The sequence below is a fragment of the Panicum hallii genome, chromosome 9, assembly GCF_002211085.1.
Source record: "Panicum hallii strain FIL2 chromosome 9, PHallii_v3.1, whole genome shotgun sequence".
NCBI lineage: Eukaryota > Viridiplantae > Streptophyta > Magnoliopsida > Poales > Poaceae > Panicum > Panicum hallii.
This window is the reverse complement of record NC_038050.1, coordinates 17,593,332-17,618,538: the sequence shown is the minus strand read 5'-3', so window position 1 is coordinate 17,618,538 and position 25,207 is coordinate 17,593,332. Positions and strand designations below refer to the sequence as shown.

Sequence of the window (25,207 nt, the reverse complement as noted above, 5' to 3'; positions counted from 1 at the left end):
CGGGGAAGCCTGTGCCAGGTTGAGGAGGCGGTCGACGTCGTCACGCCATTGCCTCAGTGCGTCGGGTGAGGCCGCTTCACCAGGGGGGTTGCGGAGCAACTCCCTGGCCGCCATGAGTGGCCCATTCAGTGCGGGCACCGATTGGGCCACCGACGCCCGCGCCGGAGCGCGTTGCAGAGCTGCTCGCGCTGCCCTGGACGTTGGACGACGGGAAACATGTGGCGTCGTAGACGCCACCTCCTCACCCAACAGGAGGTCATTGTGACCATCTTCCTGCGCCATTGAGGTCGTGAAGATCGACCGAGCGCAAACCAAACCTAAGGCCCCCTGCCTGGCGCGCCAAATATCGGAGGAATTCTCCAGCCGGGTGGCGGAAAGCACCCGCCTAAACCTAGTTAAGGATGGGTTTGGAGGAGACTTAGGAGCGCTCGATCGGTGGGCAGATGAACGCAGGAAGGACACGAAGATTTAGAGTGGTTCGGGCCGCCGGAGCGTAATACCCTACGTCCACTTTAGTGTTGTATTGACAATGCAAGCCTGAACAGAGAGCAGCGTGAACGTGTGTGTGTGAACCTCCCTTTCTAACGAGTACACTCTCCCTTTTATAGCCTAAGGGGAGTGCTTACACTGTGCGAGGCCCTGACAGGTGGGTCCGGCCAACAGGAGCCTGCTCTATGAGAGATGTGGAGATCTTCATCTCCAGCTCCTCTCCGTAGTCTTCTCTATCGGGAAGTTGATGCGCGTATCCATAGTCAGGATATGGCCGTGTACAACCTTGTCTTGCACAGTGTCCGATGTTAGTGTTGCCTAACAGCGAAGCCGTGCTGTCACTGTTGGGATGTAACCTCCTATCAGGCGGTAAAAACAGCGCTGACCCGTTGCGTGCGCACTGTCGCAGCGCACGCCTTGGCTCGCCTATTATAGGCCATCATCACGCACGCAGCGCCGTGATGGGACTGTACACAGTCCGCGCACTGTGCACGGTGATACGACGCGCCGCCTTGGAAACAGTCCTGGAGGGAGGGGGGTCCGGGCCTCCGTGGCCGGTTGAAGCGGTCAGGCCCGTGATGGTCCGGCCATCACACGCGGCGTCCCCGGACCCCCTGGGGAGTCCGGGTCCGCGGGGGCTACCCGAGAGCTCGCCTGCCCTCCTCGGTGTGCGGAGGCCCCGGACCTCTCAAAGCTCGAGGAAGGCCCGGAGACCGTGGTCCCAGCTGTCAGGCCCGGGCCATATGCCACGTCACCCAGAGGGCGAGGGGGAGATTACGGATTGTAGACGCTAAGGGCCTGGACACCCTAGCAGGAGGTACCCCTGTCTGTATGTACCGACACGAAGTATTAGACGACCAATGCAACCTGGTAGCAACGGCACAAGGAGCATATCATGGTGGAGAGGAAGAAAATGTAGTACACGCAGGCACAGAAGATGCATCCTCTTCTTGGAGAGGCCGGCTCTGTCGTGACCGTTGGCACAACATCGAACGAGGGCCTGGAGTAGCGGCGACCCCGCTGACGGAGGCAGCCACTAGCTGTAGGAGATGCGGGGGTCGGCACCAGCGAGGGGAGGGTCGGGAGCGCCCCCTTGGCGACGCACCCTAGAGGCCGACGGTCCCGGGGCCTCGCGCACCCAAACCGGCGCCGGCGATGGAGCGGGTGTCCCTCCCAGCAGCCAAGCACCTCCGGTGAGAGAGGGCTGCCAGATCTGGCGATGGGGCAAGCGGATTCGGTCGCTGGCGGCCAAGAATGGAGCCGGGGAAGACAACCTAGCGTTTGGAGCTGGGAAAAGAGAAAGGGGAGGTGGGAAAGGGACGAGCTGAGCTGAAGTGGCTCAGCCAGGCCGCCGCCGCCACCCGCCCGGCCACTGGAGGCATCCTGGGGGGTGGAGGGGAGGGCGACGCAGCAGCGGTGGGGGGGGGTGTGGTAGCTTTGCCCCACTTGAATAACTTTACTGAAAGATATTTCTAAAACCTAGTGATGACCCTTAGCACTTGAGAAACTGCAGGGAAAAGAGTTTTTCTGTGAGGCTCCTTTTCGCCATTCATGAAATAAATCCAATTTCTTCATCTAATTTCCTTTCATTTTCAATTTTCTATTCTTTGGCTAGAATTAAGTGTATGGCGTTTCGATTGACAGGGAGATCAAGTTCATGTACGACTCCCCTATCACAACACTACATTGATCTTTTAAGACTTAAACTTGGCTTTTAAGATTTAGGGTCTGATTGTTAGAGCTCAACCTGATTTTGATTCTTTATAAGAGATGATTCTTTGACAGAAGTGATTCTGTGGCTGAAAGTAATTTTCTTTGATTCTCTAGCATAAACTCTTAAAATCAGGATCGAGAATCATTTCACAGAATCAGGAGAAACTAATTTTTTTCAGCTTCCAACTTCTTAGTTCATTTCACAGTATCAGCGGGGAATTACTTCTCCCCGAAAAACTATTTGGCAGAGCTCCTGCTGGATTCAGCAGAGAATCAGTTCCGTGAGCTCTGCCAAACGCACCCTTAGACAACTTCGCTGAAATGTTCTTTTAGAACCTAGCAAAACTATGAGAGCATCATCATCACTACATTGATCTTCGGTTCCACACATCTCACCTAATTATTCACAATAAATTTCAACTTGGGGGCTGAAACACACACAAATGATTTCCCGTCATAGAATTGAATGATGATTTGTTTATACTGGACAAATCCACTATCTTTTAAAGCACGGCGAAATTAGAGTGACTGTTGTGTTAGCCCTCTGGTCGCGCATGTGCTTCCTGGAGATAGCTAGTCTTGTTTGATCGGGGCGAGTATGTAAAGGTTACTACTTCTTTTTCTTCTTAATGAAATACGTGCGTGCATGTTCTTAAAAAAAAGTTAAGAGTAACTGACAACATATGCGTCTTTTTAACGGAGACTACCTCAGCTGTTGGGAGGTTTAGGTCATCAGGTGGGAGAGCAAAATGAAAGAAAAATAAGAAAAACAGAGAAGTGGGCTGCTGCTGGGCCTGGATTGTTCAAACCCTCAAGGTTCCAATAAGAGGACCCAGCTAATCACGAAAGCGATGAGCATCTTTCGGCCCAGCTCACTGTAAACACATAAAAGGCCCAAACAGCCGCTGGTGACTGGTGTGAATCGGGTCCTCTCCTCCTCCTCTGCTGCTGCTACGCTAAACCCCTACGCTCTCCACCAACTTTTAAAACCCCTTTCTCTCTCTCTCCAACCCCTTGATCCCTCACGTGCTCCGCCGCGCCGCGACTCGTCGTCGCCGCCGCCATTGCCGTCTCCACCGTGTGCTCCGAGCCTCCGCCGCCCAGCCGGCCCCCTTCCTGCGAAGAGGTATGCATAAGCTCTGCACCCTGTCTCCCGGGCGTGAGCGCGCGCGCGTCCCGGGAATCACGCCCTCTGGTCGGGTTGGGCGGCGGCGCGGCGTCGGCCCCCGCGCTCGGCGCTAGGAGCTGCGCTTCCGTTTCTAGGGTTGGGGGAAGGATGATGGGGTCGGATTGAGGTAGCGTGGTGTAGACCTGAGCGTTTGGGGGTGTGAAACGGCGTCGACTTGATCTAATCGCAAGGTTCTGGAACTTTTTTCCCTTCCTTTTTATTCTTAGGCGTAGTTTTGGGTTTATCTCTTCGGATTGCTGCTCGTATGATGCTTGCGTAGGACTAAGATTATGGTCTGGATGGTGAAAGGCTGCTGCCTGGCATCAGTATCAGACATTGCTGGCATATGCGCCTGCCATTTGAGTGCGAATATTACTCGTATTGTATTTGGGGGGAAATCAATTTTCGAGCCTGATTGTTCTTGCGGCGTGTGTTTCTATTGTGTATCTGTGGAAATGCTCTGATTCTTCAACATTGCCCATCATTATTGCTTTCTCCTAACCATTAAGATGTAACACCATTATCATTATTATTTGATTGTTTCTATTGGGTGTTGATTTGACCTGTGTTTATATGTTTTGGTGCTTCAGTGCTGGTGGCATGGCTAAGATGCAGTCAAGTTCCAAGGAGCAAGAGGTTCATAAAGTGGCAGGCAAATCCCATGAGCAGAGTCCCCTGAAACAAGGCTCTGTTGATGATGAAGACTCTGGTGGTACCACCCCCTTTGCTGGTGAAAACAGGTATCCTGGTTGGCCTGGAACCAGTGTCTTCAGGATGCTGATTCCTTCTCATAAAGTCGGTGCGATAATTGGCCACAAAGGTGAAAGGGTTAGAAGACTGTGTGAGGAAACAAAAGCCTGTGTCCGAATTATAGGCGGCCATCTTTGTGCGGCAGAGCAAGCTGTAAGTTCTAAGTTGTCCACTGCACAATAACCTTACCTTATAATTGATTTAGGATTTCCCTGGTTTCCAAACAGGACCTTAAGGACTTTATGTTTCTTGTTCATTGGATAATACAATTTCTTGTATTTTTGGCTGCATTATATTTCCCTTTTATCTTTTAGGAAAGAATATGTTCATTGGCCTTTGAAAACCAGAATGGTTTTCATCCTTGTATGTGATCGATTACAACTTGTTGCTATTTGTTTGTAATAAACACCTTCAGGCTTAGTTACTAGTTAGTACAATAGATAAAAATGCATCTTTGTTTCATTAAATTTGTAGGTCCCATCAAACTTCGGCTAACTATCAATGTATAGCCCACATGAATCCTATATTTACTTCACTTTATCCTGGTCAAAGAAAGGGTATTTTGTCAGCACAGATTGTCAACCCACTATCTTAAAGTTTTCCTCGAACACGCTGGAGAGCTGCGTATCATTATATTATAGAAGAAGGGGATAAAGAGCCCCTAGTACACACCCACCCACTATCTTAATGTTGTGATGTGCTGTTAATTATTATAAATTGTACAGTTTCATTTCCTTATTGTAACAACATGGCTTTCCACGAGTACCCAGGAGCTAGAGCAGTACTGCTAAAACTGCAACTCCTTTAATCCGTGATATCCTATGAATCTAAACAAGATATATAGTGAAGAATGTTTCGTTTTTGAGGGTTTATAGAAATATTTTGAAACAAAACAAGAGAACAACCGCTTAGCTTATAAAGCATCTGCCACTTACTAAGACAAATATTCCACCAGCTGATCATAATAATAAAAAACTCTTCAAAATATTATGGCTTGGTGGGAACAATTCTTGTACCATATATTCCTTTTCTAGTGTCCTTTGTTGTCAACTCCTATGGCTCTTAAAAGAAGAGCTTGATTTATGTTTGGAAAATTTCACGCCACTGTCTCAATTACCATTGCTTTTATAATTATCCGTTTCATGCCACTTGTTCTGAAAGTTGTTTAATTCATGCCACACCCATCACAGAGCTTTATCTCCCGTTAAATTTTTGCTGAGCTGGCTGATAAAGACAATTCAAAATTCCTTCATGTGTTGGTTCAACGTAAAGAGTTGTCCTAAAACTTGCTCTCACTTTCTTTTTGGAAGGTAATCATTTTTGGAAAGGAGCAGCCTGATGAGCCATTACCTCCGGCCATGGATGCACTACTAAGAGTATATCAGCAAACAATTAAAGATGATGATTTAGATGTGGGATCCAATAGTACGATTGTGACACGGATTCTTACACCAAGAGAACAGGCAACAAGCCTTATTGGTGAGCAGGGTGCAATGATAAGTTCAATCATGCAAGCTTCTCAAACCAATATCCGTGTCCTTGGTAACTTTCTTACTTTGATTTCATCTACCTCTCAGCTCATTTTCCCGCTACTCTTCCTTCTGCTGATATCAGTGATTGTCGTAGAAGTGCATGGATGATTGCACAGACTTAGTGAGAATATGAGTAATCTGCTGCAAGCAACAGGATTTTGTACCTAATGAAGTATGAAATTAGAACAGTTAATCCTGTTTCTGCCCAACTTGCTCTGCTAAAGCTCATGCTAGCATAAATTGTGCTTTTCTCTCATCACAGAAGTACACCTGCTATTGCAATTTGCATGATTGCATCTTTTCTCAAACATGGTTGAACTATCAATATTAGACTGTCGATGCACTTCTGAAATGTAATGTTGCTGTAGCAATGGTGTGTGATGCATATATGTGCTATATGTTGTCAGGTATCAATATGTCATATATGGTCAGAAAGTATTGGCCCACATTCAAAGAGTTCTGGTAAAGTACAAACTGTGCTGGAACTTTTAAACTCCTTAATTGTTCATGTATTTTTTTTCGTACTTTTCAACTGATCTCTTGGAGTTTTGTCTAGTAATATCAGCTTTAACACTGAAATGACAGCTCTTGATTCATTAATACAACAGAAAAGAAACATTTTCAATTGTTACTGCATAAAAATCACATGATGCATCCCCTGTGAACTAGAAGTAGCATGGTTTTACCTCATCCATCTTTGAATTAAAGTGTGTTCACTTGTTCAGCATTATTTAAATTTAAGTCTCAACTTGTTATTGGCCTAGATGAGAATCTATCTTGTCCATCTGGAGGCACCATGACAGACAGTTTGAGTGTGTTATTCTTGCAATTGGTATTGCTGGGTTGTCAGTCCAGCCTTAAGTATTATTTAGTCTGTACCTCATTCATTACATGGTTTAACTGTTTAGATGGTGACCTGCCGCCTGTTGCACTGGAAGAAGATAGGGTTATTGAAATATGGGGACTGCCTGCAGGAGTGCATAAGGCTTTGAAGCTTGTTGCTTCTCATCTGAGGAAGTATCTAGTTGATCGGAGTGTCATCCCATTGTTTGACCGTCATGTAAGCTGCCAAATTTTAGAACATTAGTTGCTTAACAGGCATACTGAGATGAGAACATTTTTATCCTTGCCAACATTTAATTTTGATGACTCCTTCAGGTCCCTATGCCAATATTACACACGGACATGCCTCTATGCCACTACATTGACCATCCTGATGGCCCTGTGCGCGCAGTTAGTCCAGGCTATCACTCTGTATGTGCTGAAGATTTTCATTGTGAACCATGGAGTGACACTTCCTATTCGAGGGTCAGGCATCCTATCGAAAATGTTCTACATGCTGATACATTTGAACATAGATGGGAGACATCTACATCATTCAGGCAATATCGATCGGTTACACCACCACACCATGCTAGAAGTGCATATTGGCCAGAAGCATCTTCACCTATGGAGGCATATCATTCAGCTCCTATGGAATTACATTCACACTGCAGCCTCATACATGGATGGCATGCAACTCCAATTAGTCCAACAGCTTCTGTTGAAAGAGTTCGCTCCCTTATATCTGTGTATGGACAACAAGCACATCCACGGAGACAGACATATCAATCAGATGAAATGAATAAACATCCACGCTTCGGAAAATCTTTACATTTAAGTGAAGCTCATCCAACCAGGGTGTCACCATCAGATGCTACTGAACTACCTCCAAATTCTGGTATTTCTGCATGTGGACGAGAAGCATCTCCAACCTTCAGGATGTGTCCACCAACTACTGTGGAAAATCTTCTACACTGTCGTGTATCTGCATATGGGCCAGAAGCACCACAACATCAGGCTGCGCCTTCATCAACCAGTCGGTCTGCAGCAGTTGCTTCTCAGGTCTGTGGTTACCAAAGGTGTCTTATTTGTACGCTTGATCACATGTTATGATTGTCCTGCTAAAATTGGTAGTATCTATTTGGGATGGTGGGTTGTTTGACAGGTTAAGAAGAAGATGCAAGTCCCAATATTCTATGCTGAAGCTGTAATTGGCCCATCTGGTGAAAGAATTGAGTACATTCGTCGTACCAGCAGGTCGAGCATTTTGATAAACAATTCTGAGGAGAGCGTAATGTCTATTGAGATCACTGGAAGTGCTGCAACAGATGTTCTAACTGCAGAACAGCTGATTAAGGTATTCTAAGAGATTTCTTATATGTCTTCTAAGATAATATATTAATTATCGTTTTGATAGTACTTTACATGGTTATTATGCTGAGCAAACAATTTTATTAAATTTCCCGGTTATAGTCCTCTGTGATTGCATATATAAAACATAGAATTCTGTCCCCTGGTTGGATGCCTATTTTCAGTGTCAATTACATTCAGTCCTCTTAATCTATTGGCATCTGTTGGGTAAGAATCTGCCTCTTTCTGCCACAAATGTGTTGCTGGTTTTGTTCAAATGCTCAACATCAGTCCAAGTGCATCGGCAGACAAGCTAATAGCTACTATCCTGGTGATGTGGTGCTTTCTTTTTCCTTTTAAGGAGTAATGCATCAGGTTATCTGTACTTATATCTAGAGCTTTGATGCCGAAGCATTCCATTCGAGAATACCAGGTCATCAGTTTATCATTAATATTGGCCGAAGAAAGAGCCAACTCCTTACTTTGTGATTAGTGTAAAATGGTGGCGGCTCCAATTTACTTCTTCTGCATACCATCTTGTTTTCTGTAATACTAGTTTTAAGCCGATGCTTTATAATTACTCTGTTCATGGTTATCTGTGTTACAAACATGGGCTTTTCACTTCTTGATCATTGTTTTCTTTTCTAGAACTTTATGGCTGAAGCAGCTGCCGCCTCCCCTGGTCATAGTTTCGACTTCATTCCATCATATTTGCCAGCATCCAGATCTCCCATTGCTAATATTCTTACTACTGAGAAAAGCAGTGTCACTTTGCCAGAACAGCGCCTGCAAATGATATACTGAAAGCTCCCAAAAAGTTTTGTTTCTGCACATACCAGCAAAGATACTACCCAAACCCTGATACCGGCAACACAGGAAATACCGATACAGCAAATTCAGAAAGTTGTTTTGATGTTTATCCTGAGATGATTATACCGTTCCAATTTTGACGCTGATAATTTCATCTAGATTCTTTTGTAGACCGTTTTGTAGCCTTGATCCATTCCATGGTTTAAAAACTGGAGGCTGAGGTGTTGGTGAGAAAAAAGAAGCTAGAGCCTGCGCTTATGGTCCATGGAAGCGAATTTTTGGTTGATTCGGCACAGATGATGTAACAGTACAAGATGTGTTCTGAGATGTTTTAAATTTGAACTGTTGCGTTGCAATGGATCATATTCGTACTAATCTTTTCTCCTTGACATCGTCACCATTCTTTGTTTCGGTTAGCTGCTCTAAAGTCGTTTGCTATTTGGGTGTGGATATTGGTTGCTACTACTGCCACAATGCCAAGGATTACTCGGTGCTGCACAAAAGGCACCTACTACTAATGCTGAGAAAACCCGGGGGAAGGGATCTAGCCTTGACATGGGTAATTTTTTGAATATAAACAATACGAAATTGTATGATAGTACAAGAGTCAAGACCCAAGATAGCAATGTTTATCTAAGCAAAACTAGTGTGAAAATGGAGTTGTTTGGTCAAAAGGCAGTAGAAAATTACAAGCAGATGACCTATAAAACGACACCAGAGTATTTTCTCTGTTGGTGCTTGGTACAGACAGCATCCCAAAACGTGGGGCCGCGCTGAAACCTCTCGCCGGGCGCATGCGGGCATTGGAGAGGGAAAACGCCGCGTTTGGGGGCCCCGGCTGCAAGGCAGACGCATTCGGCTCCTCGTTTCTCTCTCCTCTCTCCGTTCCCGCGTGGAGAGGGAGAGAGACAGGGGAGCGCCCCTCCTCTTTCCTGCCAAGAAACCACAAATTTCTTCTACGGATTTCCCCCCAATCTTCTCGCGGATTTCCCACGCATTTCATCGCCCTTTTCGGTGGGATCGATTCTCCGGCGAGGTTCTTCCAGGCCGGTGGTGGTTGCAGCATCCGCGCCCCTGGTAGGGTACGTCTCATAATCTGTTACCCCGTTCCCCCCATCTTTATTGCAACGAACGTCATCAGTCTTCTCTGAATATGAATGCTTTTGGGGATAATTTTGAATTTTATGAAGCTCATTTTGAATATAACCGATTAAATGATGCACAAATGCGCCTTTTTTTCTTATTTGGAAATTGTTTATCAATAGAGGAATCTTGAGTGATTGTGAGTGTAAATGCGGGGGTGTGGAATGCCACTATGTCAACATAATCACGTCTCTGCAGCCTCTTTGCAGGGAACGTTTTGATCTTGATTTCCCCCATCAAAATTCTACTTTTCCCTGTGCAATCAACCACTGATATATTGGGAATTCTGCCACAGAGGTTTGCATTGCTGTGGTTCGTGCATTGGTGACACGAATTCACATCCGTTCTTCCTTGTCAAGGAAGCTCCTTATAGAGATCGAAGTTTCTTCAGCAGAATTGAGGCATTATTGGCCTGACAAAGATCCAGTGTTTTCCTCCCCACCAACTGTGCTGCGTGATTCATCGAGGAAGCACCGTCACCTGTATGTGAAGTTTTTATGTACATTGATCAGACATGGCTGCGAAAACCGGCTCAGGATCACAGGACTGCTTCTGGCACCGGTTCTGGCCCATGCTGTCATACGCTTGTGGCGAGCTTTTCGTGATCATACTGCTATATGTGGCGGCTTTGGCATCATACGCAGCGACAAGGCTGGCGCACATCTGCGGGCTCAAGGTGCCATGCATCTTCTGCACAAGGCTGGACCATGCCCTCCATGGCAGGGTGTGGTTCTCAGCGGATTTGGTTTGCACCGCGCATCGCTCAGAGATCTCATCTTTGGCTTACTGCAAGAGCCATGACCAGCTTGCACGCTCTGATGATCTCTGCAAAACATGCCTCCTCGCATGCAAAGCTGTAGGTGGCAGTGAGGAGGCTAGCTCTAGCTCCAGATCGAGGTCAAGAGGGTTGTGTTCTTGCTGCTCGGAGCTATTCAAGAATACCCACAATGCTCAGAAGCATTCCGAAACTGCCAATGCTGTGGAGTGTAGGAGCCATGTTTATGCAAGTGACAACATTGTTGCTATGACACCCAGGGTTGTGCCTGAACAAGTCCCTGCAGATCATCCAAAAGAGAAGGGTATGTGTAGCTATCAAACCGTTTTACTTCAGTTTTATTATAACTGAATTGTTTTATTTTCTAATTAATTGTATCATATTTCTTGATGTAGCTTTTGTGGTCGGTATTGAGGAACACCATGAATCAGATGGACAGTCTAGAAAGGACAGTGGTCCTTCTGCAAATGCTGGGACAGCAAAGCCAGCAACATATAGATCTGCTGCACCAACATGCATTGCTGTCGACCGCAACACCAGTGTAAAAAATGTGCTAGCGTCTAGGGCCAACTTGACATCTCCTCGGCCATCAGAAATCATCTCTGCCAGGGACAGCAATTCAACAACTCAGCAAGAAGTGAAGGCACTCCTTTCCCAGATGTCTTCTGTTAGGGGCCTTGACAGTTCTTTGAGTGAAGGGACTCCTAGGCCTGGTATCAATGTTCAGACTGAAGAAGGCAATCCTACGAGCAAGAAACCATCTCTTGATAGGAATTATTCTGTGCTGGAACCTTCAGACGGGAGCCTCACTGATGATATCGAAGGGGAAAGTTCTCTTGAGAATGTAAAGAAGCAGCTCGAGCTCAACAAGAAGTCAATGGCTGCTCTCTACAAAGAGCTTGAGGAAGAACGGAGCGCTTCAGCGGTTGCAGCTAGCCAGACGATGGCCATGATCAATAGATTGCAGGAGGAAAAGGCTGCAATGCAGATGGAAGCACTGCAATACCTGAGGATGATGGAACAGCAGGCTGACCATGACCATGAAGCAATACAGAATCTACATGATTTACTTACAGAGAGGGAGAAAGAATTACTCGACATGGATGCTGAACTTGCAAACTGCCGGAGGCTTCTAGAGAGCGAGCCATTCAATGGTGCACGACTTGATGCCATTGACACAATGAACAACACAATAGGTGACAGGAATCTGGCATTTGAATTCGTGAATGGCCTGGATTTTGTGAGGAGCACCATGTCACGTTTCGAAGATGAAAAGGCATATATTTTAGAATCCTTGAGCAGATTGGAGGAAAATCTCGGCATTTCCACAAACAGACTTGCTTCTGATGAAATCAGTCAAGAGGACCTACTGTTTGAAGATCATACAAGAGCTGATGGCCGGTACAGGGAGAATTCTCAGTTGGATGAACATATGAGCGGTGAATCAACTTCAGATCAGCAACATGGAGGACATGAAATAGTTGAGGACAACAAGGATAAATGTCCATGTTCTCCTTCACACAATGACAATATGGGTGGTGTAGCAGGTCTTAAGAATGAAATTTCGCTGTTGAATATAAGACTGATGGCACTTGAAGTTGATCAGGAGTTTCTCAAGCAGGTATTGAGTTCCCTCCAATGTGGCAGTGATGGACTGCGGTGTATACAGGAGATAACCAGCCATTTAGCAGAGCTGCGAAGAGTTGCAATTCAGTGAAGGAAAAGGGTTGCCTTGAGTTCACACTATTTCGTCATGAGGTAAGAACTATTCTAGTCATCATGTAATAGCAGGGGGTTACTATGGAACATGTTCTGAATAATGAAGACATCATTGCTTATGATGAGAACCTGAAACTTTCATTATCTACCATGCACAAAATTCTAAAATTTTGTTCCTGGTGGATGCTAGTGTTTATGGTTCCTAACTATCCAAAATAGTGTGTAGGCACAGTTTATTGTAATTTGACAAATGGAGTGACCACAGTTCTTATCACTAAAACTTCCAGTCAACTCAGAAAGAAATTGACCCCAGTTTATTCCAATATTTTTTGCAGATCTTCTCTTGCAGAGATGGTACAGGCTAAGAATGGTGCTTCCAGTGAGTGCCCATAATGCCATCCATCATAAATATCATAGACCTGAAGGAGTACCAATGTTCTTTGTTTGGATCTGGCTCAATGTGGGATAGAAGGCATAACTGACCAAAATATTCCATCTCTTGCACTTGACTTGAGTTTTCCGATCGACCTAGCTGGACCATTGTTGCAGATTACTGAAACAGATCAAACATCTCTTGTATGTGATACGGTGGTTGTTTGGACTAAGGAGCAAGTCTGTCCCATATATGTATATAACCAACCTTGATGTTCTTGCAAAGAGGAGTCAAATTATACATGATAAAATGCAGTTCTTGTAAAATCAGTGAATATGCCCTTATCCTGGGATGCAAAGTATCACGTAATGGCCATCCAAATTAACCAACTACTTGAGTGAATAATTTGCCATTGGCCACTGACATGTGATGATAGTTAGGGGAACTTATACTAATTTGCCCTTGACTAAACATGTGCGCCAAATTTGCTTTCACGTAGCTTTGAGGCATGTTTGTTTCAGCTTCAAATTGTGGATTGTAGGTCTTACAATCCGAAGTTGAAACAAACAAACAACTTTCCCCCAGGCTGTAACTATCTGATAACCCTAGAATTAGGTTGCCAAGCAGTTGTAAACTAGCTTTTTGCAATTTGCGTTTTATAAAATTTCTAAAACAAACAGGGCTTACGTCCTTTTTTTCATGAGTAAATTTATCTCTGCACCAACATTTGTCTATTAAAAACAAGCGATAATGGGTCATCTGCCACTTTGAATATCATGTTTTTTCCTTTCTCGCGAGGAACCAATACTTTCTTCTGAGAGTGAAGTGTTCCCTCTAAGCCTGGGAACACTTTCTCGCGAGGAACCAAATCTTGAAGGCAGGTCGCCGATGGTCCGCCTGACTGTAAAGTAGTAAACCACTCTGCTTTCAGGTAATTGAAGCCTAGGGAAGCGTGCTTTTTTTTTCTTTATTATAATGTTTCTTCCTTTGACAGGCATCTTTTTATTTGGATTAACTTGAGCCGTGTATAAATCCTTCCTTCCAAGTCATCACGTAATAAAACCTTAGCTTATTCCATTTGATTGAAGCCCTAGTAATATACTATCACTTTAAGCTCACGCATACGAGATAGAATAAATGCACGATGTGCCACTCAATAACAGCGTAATCCACAACATACCCCTCCTTGTGAGGCTGACATCAGGTCCCACGTCAGGCAACACTGGAAGTTGTTCTCCAGCATGAGAGCCTGCCTGCCTTTCTCTGCACTCTGCAGTCAACTTAAGATAAGACGAATCGGCCCGCCATTTTCCTCCTGCTTTCCTTTCCAAGGGCGAAATGAGAGAGATCTTCGCCACCCTTCAGTATCACCACCACCTGTGGCTTGACACGCCACACGTCCTAGCCTCAAGGTAGGCGAAGAGCAGGAGCGCAGCTTCACACACTCACACATGTCGTCACCGGCGACGGCGGGAGGTGGTGGCGCGCCGGAGGATCAGGGGGCAGGCGGCGAGGTCGGCGTGGAGCAGGGAGGGCGAGGCACGTGGCGGCACGCGGCCTTCCACGTCGCGACGACGATCGCCACGCCGGCGGCCTACGCCCCCTTGCCCTTCGCCGTCGCCTCCCTTGGCTGGCCTCTTGGTGAGCAGTAGCTTCTAGTCTATCCATACACGTGCTGCTCAAATTTCTGCTGGTCGAGTTCTGAAATTTCGTGGTCCGAAGAGGAGCTTGCTCTCCATACATGCAGCCTTTGCTTCTAAACAAACAATTCAGTAACCAATTTTTCTTGAGACCGCAGGTGTTTGCAGCTTGGTTGTTGGGACACTGGTTACATGGTGCTCAAGCTTGGTTGTGGCCTCGCTGTGGCAGTGGAATGGAGAGAAGCACACCAGCTACCGGCTACTTGCAAAGAGCATCTTTGGTCAGCAACATTTTTCACCCCATCAGGCAGTGCTTTTGTACTAACTGACAGTACTCTCACAGCAGAAACTTTCTGAAAGAGCAATAATCATGAGGATACTAATGATCTCTCGCAGAAAAGTTCTTCCTGATTATTGTAGTTTGATTTCTCATCTGTGAACTCCTTTTCAGTTAAAAGAAACTGTTGTTGGCATTGCAACTGAAAAGTTTAAAACTGTGGTATTGTTGAAGGTCCCTGGGGCTACTGGTATGTGTCGGTCTTCCAGCAGGTGGCATCGGTGGGCAACAACATTGCAATCCAGATCGCAGCCGGCAGCAGCCTCAAGGCTGTGTACAAGCACTACCACACCGCCGCCGACAGCGCAATGACCCTGCAGCAGTTCATCATTCTCTTCGGTGCATTCGAGCTGCTCCTCTCCCAGCTCCCTGATATCCATTCACTCCGGTGGGTCAATGCTATCTGCACTGCCAGCACCGTCGGATTTGCAGGGACAACCATTGGTGTCACAATTTGTGATGGTAATAGTCTCAGTGCATTTTCACCCTGCAACAAATGTCTGAAATTGCCATATACGCAAGAATGAACAGCAATCTCTGCTATGCAGGGTATCGGAACGACAGAAAGGAAGTCAGTTACAGTCTTCAAGGAAACACTGCAACTAAGATCTTCAGAGCTTTCAACGCACTGGGCACCATAGCATTCTCCTTTGGTGATGCTATGCTGCCAGAAATTCAGGTACACACATGACGTTTCATTGAGATTCATGTAGAGAAAATAGTAAAGTACCCTCCCATTCTCAAAAACTTCACCGAAATTCAGAGTACTGTGCGTGAACCGGTGAGGGCAAACATGTACAAAGGTGTCTCGGCTGCGTACACGATCATCGTCATGTCCTACTGGACCCTGGCATTCAGTGGCTACTGGGCATTCGGTTCTCAAGTCCAGCCCTACATCCTGTCCTCCCTGACTGCTCCAAGATGGGCAATTGTAATGGCAAACCTTTTTGCAGTCATTCAGATAGCAGGTTGCTTTCAGGTAAACACCTGCCACTTCCATATCCAATTTGGTGCCACAGCCATCAAGTAATTGTACTTTTGCGCCAAGATATACTGCAGGCCAACATTTGCGCACTTTGAAGAGCGGCTTCACGCGAAGAACAGGAGCTGCAGATCCTGCCTGTGGCGGCTGATGCACACTTCTGCATACATGACAGTGATCACCCTCGTCTCCGCAGCAATGCCATTCTTTGGGGACTTTGTATCTATCTGTGGAGCAGTTGGGTTCACCCCTCTGGACTTTGTGCTGCCTGGATTGGCACTTCTGAAGACCAGTAAGCTGCCTGATAACCTAGGATCGCAGTATACTGTGAAGGTGCTCAGCGTTGCTGTCGCCATCTTGTTCTCGATCATAGGTGTGCTTGCATGCATCGGCGCCATCAGATCGATCACACTTGATGTCAGAACCTATAAGTTCTTCCATGATATATGATGATAGTTTTGCAGCATCAAGTAGCCTCGTGCGTCAATTCATGTACTGTAGCCCTCCATGGGCATTACTTTACCGGAGGTCATAACATGAAGAGAGAACATAACAACAAAGTGCACTACTCATAACAATAGTGAAGATTTGATCTATACATACCATTACAGCTAGGCTCCAGAAAGAACACGGAGCAAAGTGATTGAAAAGGAAATTAAAGGAATTTGGAATGGCTAGGATAGACACTGAACTAGTTCTCTCTTAAAGGGGGGTACTAGCTTATTTAAAGATGTACCACGGATAATCTCAGCTAAAATCCTTTAACCTTCTCTTCAGCACATCCAAGGACTTCTTTCGGGCATTCTGCACCGTCGCTCGGCTTGAAAGGCTACCAAACAAGCTGTCTGGCGCATCCTTGAACTTGTCGCAAATGATTGCCACCTTCTTGTGGTCCAAGGATCCATAATTCTTCTCCCTGGTTACAGGATTCATGAAGCTCTCAGGCTGATTGCTGAGCAGAAGATCGATGAGCTGCCTTATCTCCACTAGGCAATCTTTGAAACTTGTGTCCTTTCTCAGGTCTGACAACCCAGTGCTGTGATATGTGTCATCTGCAAACCCCTCCAGCATTTTCAGGTCAATGTCAATACCAGCTACAGCATTTGCATTGAACCTTTTGACTCTGTCGCTAAGAAGTACTGTTATTATAGAGTCTGCTATGTGGCTTAGTGCACCGGAGACAACCTTGTATAGGGCATCTCTAGGTACAATCTGCTGCCCAGAAGATACCACATCATGAAGATAGATAATGACTTCGTTCATGTAGTCATTTGCATGTTCTGGAGCTTCCTCTACAGTCCAATTGATGCTAGGCAACTGCAACATAAACTCATCAACCTTGGAATTGACCAAAGTAATTAATCCACTGTATGCTGCATTCCTGGAGGCTTTGAGCACAGCTTTAGCAGTCAAACCAGAATGGGGCTTCTCAAGAAGACGCCTAGGAACACCACAAATTTGAGCAGCATGGCAAAGGAACATATCACAGGACTGCTCAAGAACTGCAATATTTCCTGCAATCTGCACCATCTGTTGAAATTCCAGGGAACCACCATGTATAAGGTTCAGAAAAGCATCATTTAATACCTCAATTAAGAACTTGTCTAAGTAACTCTTCACCACATCGTAGGAGTTCATGCTGCTACCAAATGACAAGTATCTGACCAAGTCCTCGATGAAAGATCGCACAATACGGCAAGCATTGGGAACAGAGGAGGAAAAGGGAGCGACATATGGCAAATCTGGTGCTACATCAGTGGGTTCAAGTTGAAGCGCTGCAATGTACATGTCGTATTCATTTTCCTTCTTTATAACCATCCGCTCGTATGAGTCGTTAGACAAGATGTTCTTTATCTGCTTGCGGCAATCAGAGATAAGCAGCTCAAGATACTTGTCCCTATTTTTGCCAAGGATTTCAACCAACGATGTAGCTTGGTATCCATATTTCTTCATGGTGGTACCCAAAAGACTGATATAACCTTTTACGTTGAGGAGGTGGTTAGCAGTATCCATGAGAGAGAACTGTTGCTCTAAGATTGATGTGACCTTAGAGATAGCTGTTTCCCACATTGTCTCCACCTGACTCTCAGATAGAAGCCCGTCTGCAGTTCGAAGGACACGATCCTCAATAATAAAAAAGCCAGCTATCTGAGCAAGGAAAGGTTGGTGGGACTCAACAAAGGGATGCGATGTAGAAAGCTGCAAGTCCAAATTGAGCTGCATAAGCCTATTGTTAAAGTAATATTCTCGAAACTTTTCCCCATGACCAAGGCCAATGTGGATATGGTGCGCTCTGTACACTGGTGCAAGATCAAATTCTAGCATTGCTTCCTCATCCATGTTCTCCATGTCCAAGGAATAAGCATGCTCATCAAACCCAACATGGCTGCATTCCTCTGCTTCCCTCTGTCGGGCACACATCCCCTCATCTTTCTGTCGACCCAAGGAGGCCTGGTCTATTGCAGCCTGCCCAATCTCCTTTCCCATCCTTCTAATATATACAAGCCACTCATTGAACTCACTACAAACCTTTTTCTCGATGTACAGCTTCATAACAGGAATTTGTTTCTGGATAACCTTTTTCAGAAGTTTCAGAGGAATATTTTGCATGTAGTCCTTCTCAATCAATTCCAAAGTTTTCAATGCAGAATGTAACTTGGCTTGCGCAATGTCCCTGTTGCATATCTTGCACAGACTGGTGACTTTCAGACAGATCTTCAATGTAGCAAGGGCCTCCCCAACACTCCTATTTACCGAATACAACTCAAGAAGCTCATCAAGCTTCAGCAGCAAGGCGCTAGCAACCTCTTGCAATCGCAGGTTCTCATCAGACAACGTGCCCTTAAGGTCATCAGCGTCAACCAGCACACCACGAAGTTCGTCGACCGCAAGTATGAATTCCTCATAGTGAAGTCTACAAATCTCTTCAATCTCAACTTCCTTCATCTTCACAATGTTCCTGAGGCTGTGCAAGAGAGCTTCAGGCTTCCCAGATTCGAAAGCATGCCGTACAATGGGACCCAACTCCTCCTTGTTGGCGATGAAGGCTGCAAGGCCCAAACCAATAGCACCATCCCCATTTTCCGCGGCACCCCTCTTCTTTGTCTGAGCAGTCATGGCTCAACTGCAAAACAAGAAAAGAAAGGCATGTTTCAACTTTTGGGAACAATGGCGTTACATGTTACGACTGCTTAGCATAGGAACAACGCACATGCAGCGGGAGGGAGAAGCCAAAATTCTGGATTACGTTTGCGTTACATGTTACGGAATACGTTATCCTTTCAGTGCCACATGTCACACCAAGTTCCTGTAAGTCTACATAAATGACACGCGGCATACCTAAATGCCAAAGAACATAAATTTTTATGAAGGACCTGTTGATGGTATCTTGGTTCGAATTCGCTCTTAAAAATCTCATAGTACCATATTGTCCGAAAAACAAAACTCATAGTACCAGCAACCCAACCAGCAGTAGTTTAGGCTCAGAGTGCGGCATAGATGTAACCAAATCTCACGGCAAGCAAAGCAGAGCTGCAAGATCAGAGCAAACCACAACTAGTAGTAGCCTACGCTTGGAAAGGAAACAAGCTGACACTAAGATTTCCCCCAAAATTTCCATTTCGGAGATCGTCTTGGACGGGTGGGGGCGGCGGCGGAGTCTACCGTGGAGCTCCTCCGCCACCTGAGGACCCCGAACGGCACCCACCCACGGCCCGCCACCGCACTCATACGCGAGCACTGGCGGCGCAGAAGCACGCACGTATCCGCGCGACCTCCGGTGGTAAATCCGTCGCGGTGGGCGCCCAAAACGAAAGGCGAGAGCCCCGATGAAGCGCGACCGCACGTAGAGAGAGAGAGAGAGGCCGAGGAGGGAGACGAGATCAGGGCGAAACCCCTCACCTGACCCGACGGAGTGCAGCCCGGGATCGGGGGGAGGAGCGGCGCAGATTCCCCGCCCCGCGAGCGCGCGATTGGCGGCCGGCGGCGGCGTCCTGCGAGCAGACACAGAGCGCTATGAGAGTGAGGCAGCGGGGTACAGCTAGAGAGACGAGAGGGAATGGCGGAGGAGCCCGGATAGAGGAAGGGGAGCGGCGGCCCGTACCTGGGGTCGGTCGCCGGCGGCGGAGAGGCGAGGCCGGAGGAGTAACGGAGCACAGAGAGAGAGAGAGAGATTAGAGGGGTTTTGGATGTGTCTAGGAGCGGTTTTGGAATGGATTTTAGCGGCTTCCGGGTTCCACATGATGTTTTGGTTTCGACTAGTTTAGTGGGCGTGTTCCCGTCGGAGAAAACGGAAACGACTCGGTGCTGCAGGCTGTACGGCGGAGCGTCCGATGTTGCCGGCCTTGCCGGCGCCGGCGTGATTGTTTTTTTCACTTTCAATGCGATTTCTGCGAGTGCATCCTGGTGGCGGTCGCGCGACAATTCTACCTCGCTGGTGCTGGTTTTCACGCTCAGCTTCTTTAGGCTCCGTTTGGTTGGGCGTTGTGCGTCCGATTCGCGTCTAGAACGTGAAAATCCAAACCAAACGGATTGGTGAGGTGCAGCGATTTTCGTAACGCACCCGCGTTGCCTAGTTCATAGGGAGAATCGCCCCAGACCCCGATTTCACTGCGTTTCGGGTGAAATTACCCGCAATGCCACCGCTTATGTACGTACCGGTTCACGTTTTCTTTTCCCGAGTCTTTCCCATGCCTGTGTGCGACAGGCGCGCACGCTCCTTCCCCGGCGGCAGCGCGCACGCTCCTTCCCCGGCGGCGGCGCCCCCGACCGCCCCGCCCCCGCCCCCGGCCCCGGCCCCGGCCGCGCCGCCCCCTGCCGCCCTGCCCCCGGCCGCCACCACCGCCGCCCGCCCACTGCTACCGCCGCGGGCCCTCCTCCGGCTATCTACACCCCCACTGAGACCACCCATGTGTCGCCCTCGCGGACCTAGTGCTCCCCCACCACCTCTCACCGCCGGCCGAGCCTCCCATCGCCGGAATTTGAAGCCCCTCCAGCGCAGCTGCGCTCAAGGACCACATTGCAAAGATCAAGGTCTTTTCAGGGTTCTCGGTGCATAAAGTCAGGGACCTGGTTGTAAGGTTAAAAACTGTATAGTGTTGTATAGAGCTGCAACTTGTAAATTCGTTTAAAATTCGTAAGGCAAATTAGAAAAATACAGCCTAAAATTTATTGAGTCCCTTATGTTGTGTTCTACAAGCTTATTGGCTAGTTTTAAAATAAAACTTGTTCTAGAATAAATAATAGTTTTGCATATTGCTACTTAACTTATAATAAGTACATATAAATACTAATACTCAACTCAGGGACATAACAGGGGTATAACAGATATTTTTATCTAGAATCCACAGTTGACAGCTGTTTCGCCAAATAGCTTTCAGCTTTCCCACAGCTGACAGCTCACAGCTGATTTCCCACAGCTGGCAGCTGAAATCAGATTCTCAGTAATCCACAGTTCAACCAAAGGGACCCTTAGCTTCCGCCTCAACGTTTCTTGGATGACGTGACTTTCGTTTTTATTTTATGACTTCAACTTTCGTTGGTTCCATTCGTTCATTCCTTTTCTTATTCCTGTTACTATTTTCCTGATAACTTTTTTTCCACCAGAATTTAGTAATTTTATAGATAATGAAGTATATGGAAGGGAGATTGTAATTTGATATCAAGGAAGGACAAGATTGATCAAAAAAACTTTAAGCAAGGGCTTAAAAAGGGAAATTAGAGTCTATGTATCGTAATGTTTTCTTTTGGTTAGATATTTCTTGTTAGACAAGTTTTGTTTAGACATTTCTTGTAGGCAAGTTTTTTGTGTCAGTCCAGGGTATAAATATAAGATCCGTATCAGGTATCTCTTGATCAATACAACTTTTGGCGCATCGGCATCGTCTTTTTCGAGGTTTTCTATCACCGGCGGAATTTGGCACCTAACATGGGGCTGCATTGTTTCGATCTCCGGCGAAGAGGTAAGCCCAGCCCTAGCGATTGTATGGGACTGCATCATTTTGATAACTTGGATTGCTCTGGTTCGGTTGGTACAGTCGCCTACATGATACTCAGTTCTATCTTTAATTGCATTGTGCTACGTATCGGTTTAGTTGGAACTTTCTTGGTTAGGTCCAATATTCTACCTTAGCTGATATATCTCTATAATCACGATGTTGTTTTAGATAGATCTGTTATATCCATCACATTAAATAGATTTATCAGCTCATTAAGATCAGATTATTAAGCACAATCTCGTACTGTCTCGGTTAGGTCAGATCTCCTATATTGCTTTTGATAATCGAAGCCTTGTTGAATCCGATAGGTTCATGCTAATGTTTCATCGCCGGGTTCAAGTGTTATATACTGTTCAAGTGTTGTATCGACTTATGAAGATTATATCCAAATTGGTTTTAGCCGATTGCAGCAAAGTTGTTCTTATTGCTTTTTTTTTTTGCCAAAATCTACATAGCCGATTTTACACCAAGCTATCGGTTGTCAGCTAACACATAGCCAATATCGGATTGCTGGTTGATCCGCTGTATATCTCGTCAGTTGCAGGATCAAACTGACTGGTACGCCTCGAACCTCAAGAAGCTAAGGATCTGCATTGGAGCTAAGCAAATCTCCTAGGCTAGAGTGTTGCGTGCGAGGATCATCGTCAACCGAGCGATTTTTTGCGGCAGCACAAATTGGCACGCCTGGTAGGACACGATTAAATGAGCCAACATGTCTGAGGACGAAGTTACGGTGAAATGTTTGATGAAAGAACAGAAGCAACAGATGGAGCAACATATCATTGGTTTTCAGAAGCTTTGCTTAGATTCCTTCGTCATGACACGATAAGAGCCAATGCCAATGCCGATGATATGGATGGAGGGGGGGGGGGCAACCTGATGACCAAGTACGACATCATCGGTATGAGCAATCGTATCGGTATCAGCGTGACGAACCACATCAATCAGCTGCTGAAATAAGCATGAAGCCGGTGGACACATTAGATCAATCGGTTGTCGAAGTAAGCAAAAAGCCGATAGTTTTGCCAGAGAAATTTAGGGCCACAGAGATGATGATAGTACATCAGGATATAATGCAAGATCATCAACTGTTGTTGTCATCTCAATTATATCAGCATCGACCAGAAGGGTTTCAAGGGAACCAGTACAAACAACAGCGAGGTGATGATTTGGCCGATGCAATTACTAAGATGATGTGGGAACAGTTTGGGGTCAGGCCTACGGAAAAATCCATATGTATCGGCAACGTATCCTGAGTGGTTTGATAGGGTTCCGGTTCCACGCCAATATAAGGTTCCATACTTTTTTAAGATTTCAGGGCAGGACACACTAGTACAGAAACGGGCTTTAATCCCAGTTTAGAACCCCCCTTTAATTCTGGATGTAGCAACCGGGACTAGAAATCTGGGACTAAAGATCCCGGCCTTTAGTCCCAGTTGTAGCAACTAGGATTAAAGGGTCTGTGACGCGCTAAAAAAAAGAATGCACCACGTGGGACTTGAACCTGAGACCTCTTGCCTAACACATAGTGTCAGATTCGGGGCCATGGGACTGCGCACTTGGCATAGACTTTCTAGGATAAGAGATGGGAGACGGCTCACATCCTACACCAGTTGTAACTACTCGTACAAGGGTAGAACTAGTCGGAATAGAAGGAAACTACCCGACTAGTACTCGGGTATGGCTCCTAAGCTAATATCGGACTAGAACTTCCATTTAACTCTGTCCCCCAAGACTATATAAAGGTGGGATGCCTGTCTGCCCTTATATAGTCTGGGGGGACAGGTTTACATGGAAGTCCTAGTTGGGTACGAGCCCAGGAGTCCTACCTTCCTATTGTCTCCGACTAGTTTTACTACTGTATGAGTAGTCCTACTACGCTACGAGTTAGTTACAACAGATGTAGGGTGTGGGCCATGTCCCATCCCTTATCCTAGGAAATGTACGCTATGTGCACAGTCCCGTGGGCCCGGATCTGACAAGCCCCCGAGCTCTTCGTTGTCGAGTACTGCAGGCGTCCGAGTACTTCTGAAGGCGTATTCGAGTTCTCTCAAGCTTCATCTTGAAGGTGTCCTCCAAGTACTTCCTTGGCTGCATCGAGGTTGTGAGGTGCTTATGCTCTGAGTAGTTGCGAAGTCTTCTTTTATATGGGTGCGATTAAACTCGCACTCCATATGGAGTAGCCCCCAAGCCTTAGGTTGACTCGTAGAATCAGACTGAGGGTCAATTTAATCTTTAGTCTTCTGTCCTTATCTTCCAACAGATTTAAAAAATAAATCGCTGATGACACGTGTCCCGTAGCCCCCGAGCATTGAATCAAAATCTTCAAGGTTTGGAATAAAGGATCCAAATAATCAGTGGTATGCAATATATGACAGTAAAGATCTGATGGTTAAGATGGGCAAGTGGCTCAGTAATTCGAAAACCGCTTTTTCGAGATGAATTAACTTAAAAAATGGTTAAGCAAATAACTTCTCCAAAAAAGGCCCGAAATTACTGTTCAAATCAGATCTTGTTCCTTGAGTCAATGACTAGATAAGACCTTTGGGTAATAATATGAAAAACCCCTTATTTCGGAATAAAATCCTAGAAATAATGGTTAACAATTATCTTTCCAAGATAAATCTTCAAAAGCCTCTTGAATCGGGATCTTCCGAGTATTTTTATAGCGTCCAACCTTAAAGCATGAGAGCTGTCACTGAAAGCACACTGAGTGCCTTGTTGCATCCAGCCCCCGAGCCAGGGAGCTAGATGAGTCGCATAATATATGCCTGGTAGTCGACGGCACCAGCCCCCGACCCCGAGCTCAGGAATTGACCAAGTTGCCGCTGGATCTTAAACAATCGATGAAGCCGTCTAGCCGGAGTTGATTCCGACTAGATTAGTAGGCGAGACGAGTAGTCAAAATAGTCAAACACGCGTAAAACTAGTCGTAAACTAGTAAACGTCATGGGAGCAAGGCCCCTTCAGTAAACTTGTGCATAATACTAGTCGTAAACCAGTAAAATAGAGTTATACTGGAAGTATGAGCGTGAGGCCTTTCAGTAACATAGGATACTAGTCGGAAACAAGTAATCTGTTACTGAAAGTATGGTAGCGAGGCCCCTTCAGCAAACTTGCGCGTAATACCTGTCGTAAACCAGTAAAACGGAGTTATACTGGAAGTATGAGCGCGAGGCCCCTTCAGTAACATTGGATACTAGTTGGATACTAGTAATCTATTACTGGAAGCATGGGAGTGAGGCCCCTTCAGCAAACTTGCATGTAATACCGGTCGTAAACCAGTAAAATGGAGTTATACTGGAAGTATGAGCATGAGACCCCTTCAGTAACATAGGATACTAGTCGGAAACTAGTAATCTGTTACTAGAAGTATAGGAGCGAGCCCCTTCAGCAAACTTGTGCGTAATACCAGTCGTAAACCAGTAAAATGGAGCTATACTGGAAGTATTGGTCTCCAGGCGTCGACAGAAGATATCTTAGTTGATTGAGGACGGAAACGGCGTAGATGCTAAATATTCCAAGAATTATGAACCTTCTGGCTATTGGGGTATTGTAAGCAGTACCACCTAGGTCCTGTAACCTTGTGCACGATGAAAGGCCCGTCC

General features: G+C 46.1%; 4 protein-coding genes across 5 annotated transcripts; 3 read left to right on the top strand and 1 right to left on the bottom strand.

The window, feature by feature from the left end:
* The first annotated feature begins 3,142 nt into the window (after nt 1–3,142).
* LOC112877170 (flowering locus K homology domain-like) lies at nt 3,143–9,011 on the top strand. Its single transcript, XM_025941386.1, has 7 exons — nt 3,143–3,328; nt 3,961–4,273; nt 5,431–5,662; nt 6,561–6,712; nt 6,811–7,536; nt 7,640–7,831; nt 8,473–9,011. The coding sequence occupies exons 2-7, from the start codon at nt 3,971–3,973 to the stop codon at nt 8,626–8,628; spliced, it is 1,761 nt and encodes a 586-aa protein (XP_025797171.1). The 5' UTR covers nt 3,143–3,328; nt 3,961–3,970; the 3' UTR covers nt 8,629–9,011.
* A 188-nt stretch (nt 9,012–9,199) lies between these two features.
* Nucleotides 9,200–12,928, top strand: LOC112876507 (myosin-binding protein 1-like). 2 transcript variants are annotated; one of them, XM_025940636.1, is made up of 4 exons: nt 9,200–9,716; nt 10,073–10,856; nt 10,948–12,310; nt 12,607–12,928. In XM_025940636.1, the coding sequence occupies exons 2-3, from the start codon at nt 10,292–10,294 to the stop codon at nt 12,267–12,269; spliced, it is 1,887 nt and encodes a 628-aa protein (XP_025796421.1). In that variant the 5' UTR covers nt 9,200–9,716; nt 10,073–10,291; the 3' UTR covers nt 12,270–12,310; nt 12,607–12,928. The 2 variants fall into 2 exon arrangements, with proteins under 2 accessions (XP_025796421.1, XP_025796420.1); XM_025940635.1 differs by lacking the exon at nt 9,200–9,716 and having other exon boundaries at nt 9,998–10,856.
* An 843-nt stretch (nt 12,929–13,771) lies between these two features.
* Nucleotides 13,772–16,073, top strand: LOC112875451 (GABA transporter 1-like). Its single transcript, XM_025939308.1, has 6 exons — nt 13,772–14,285; nt 14,443–14,565; nt 14,796–15,083; nt 15,170–15,300; nt 15,385–15,600; nt 15,670–16,073. Exons 1-6 carry the CDS (start codon nt 14,096–14,098, stop codon nt 16,051–16,053), a joined length of 1,332 nt encoding a protein of 443 aa, XP_025795093.1. The 5' UTR covers nt 13,772–14,095; the 3' UTR covers nt 16,054–16,073.
* An 82-nt stretch (nt 16,074–16,155) lies between these two features.
* Nucleotides 16,156–19,811, bottom strand: LOC112875450 (exocyst complex component SEC15A-like). Its single transcript, XM_025939307.1, has 3 exons — nt 19,706–19,811; nt 19,504–19,595; nt 16,156–18,727 (listed from the first exon to the last, which is right to left on the bottom strand). The coding sequence occupies exon 3, from the start codon at nt 18,718–18,720 to the stop codon at nt 16,351–16,353; it is 2,370 nt and encodes a 789-aa protein (XP_025795092.1). The 5' UTR covers nt 18,721–18,727; nt 19,504–19,595; nt 19,706–19,811; the 3' UTR covers nt 16,156–16,350.
* Nucleotides 19,812–25,207: the final 5,396 nt, after the last annotated feature.

Bases quoted from the DNA above. Each gene is read 5' to 3' on its own strand.
- LOC112877170 (XM_025941386.1), top strand. From the start codon at position 3,971: ATGGCTAAGATGCAGTCAAGTTCCAAGGAGCAAGAGGTTCATAAAGTG. The intron at 5,663-6,560 runs GTAACTTTCTTA...TTAACTGTTTAG, and splicing joins AACCAATATCCGTGTCCTTG to ATGGTGACCTGCCGCCTGTT. The intron at 7,832-8,472 runs GTATTCTAAGAG...TTTCTTTTCTAG, and splicing joins CTGCAGAACAGCTGATTAAG to AACTTTATGGCTGAAGCAGC.
- LOC112876507 (XM_025940636.1), top strand. From the start codon at position 10,292: ATGGCTGCGAAAACCGGCTCAGGATCACAGGACTGCTTCTGGCACCGG. The intron at 10,857-10,947 runs GTATGTGTAGCT...TTCTTGATGTAG, and splicing joins AGATCATCCAAAAGAGAAGG to CTTTTGTGGTCGGTATTGAG.
- LOC112875451 (XM_025939308.1), top strand. From the start codon at position 14,096: ATGTCGTCACCGGCGACGGCGGGAGGTGGTGGCGCGCCGGAGGATCAG. The intron at 15,084-15,169 runs GTAATAGTCTCA...TCTGCTATGCAG, and splicing joins TGGTGTCACAATTTGTGATG to GGTATCGGAACGACAGAAAG. The intron at 15,601-15,669 runs GTAAACACCTGC...TTTTGCGCCAAG, and splicing joins AGATAGCAGGTTGCTTTCAG to ATATACTGCAGGCCAACATT.
- LOC112875450 (XM_025939307.1), bottom strand. From the start codon at position 18,720: ATGACTGCTCAGACAAAGAAGAGGGGTGCCGCGGAAAATGGGGATGGT.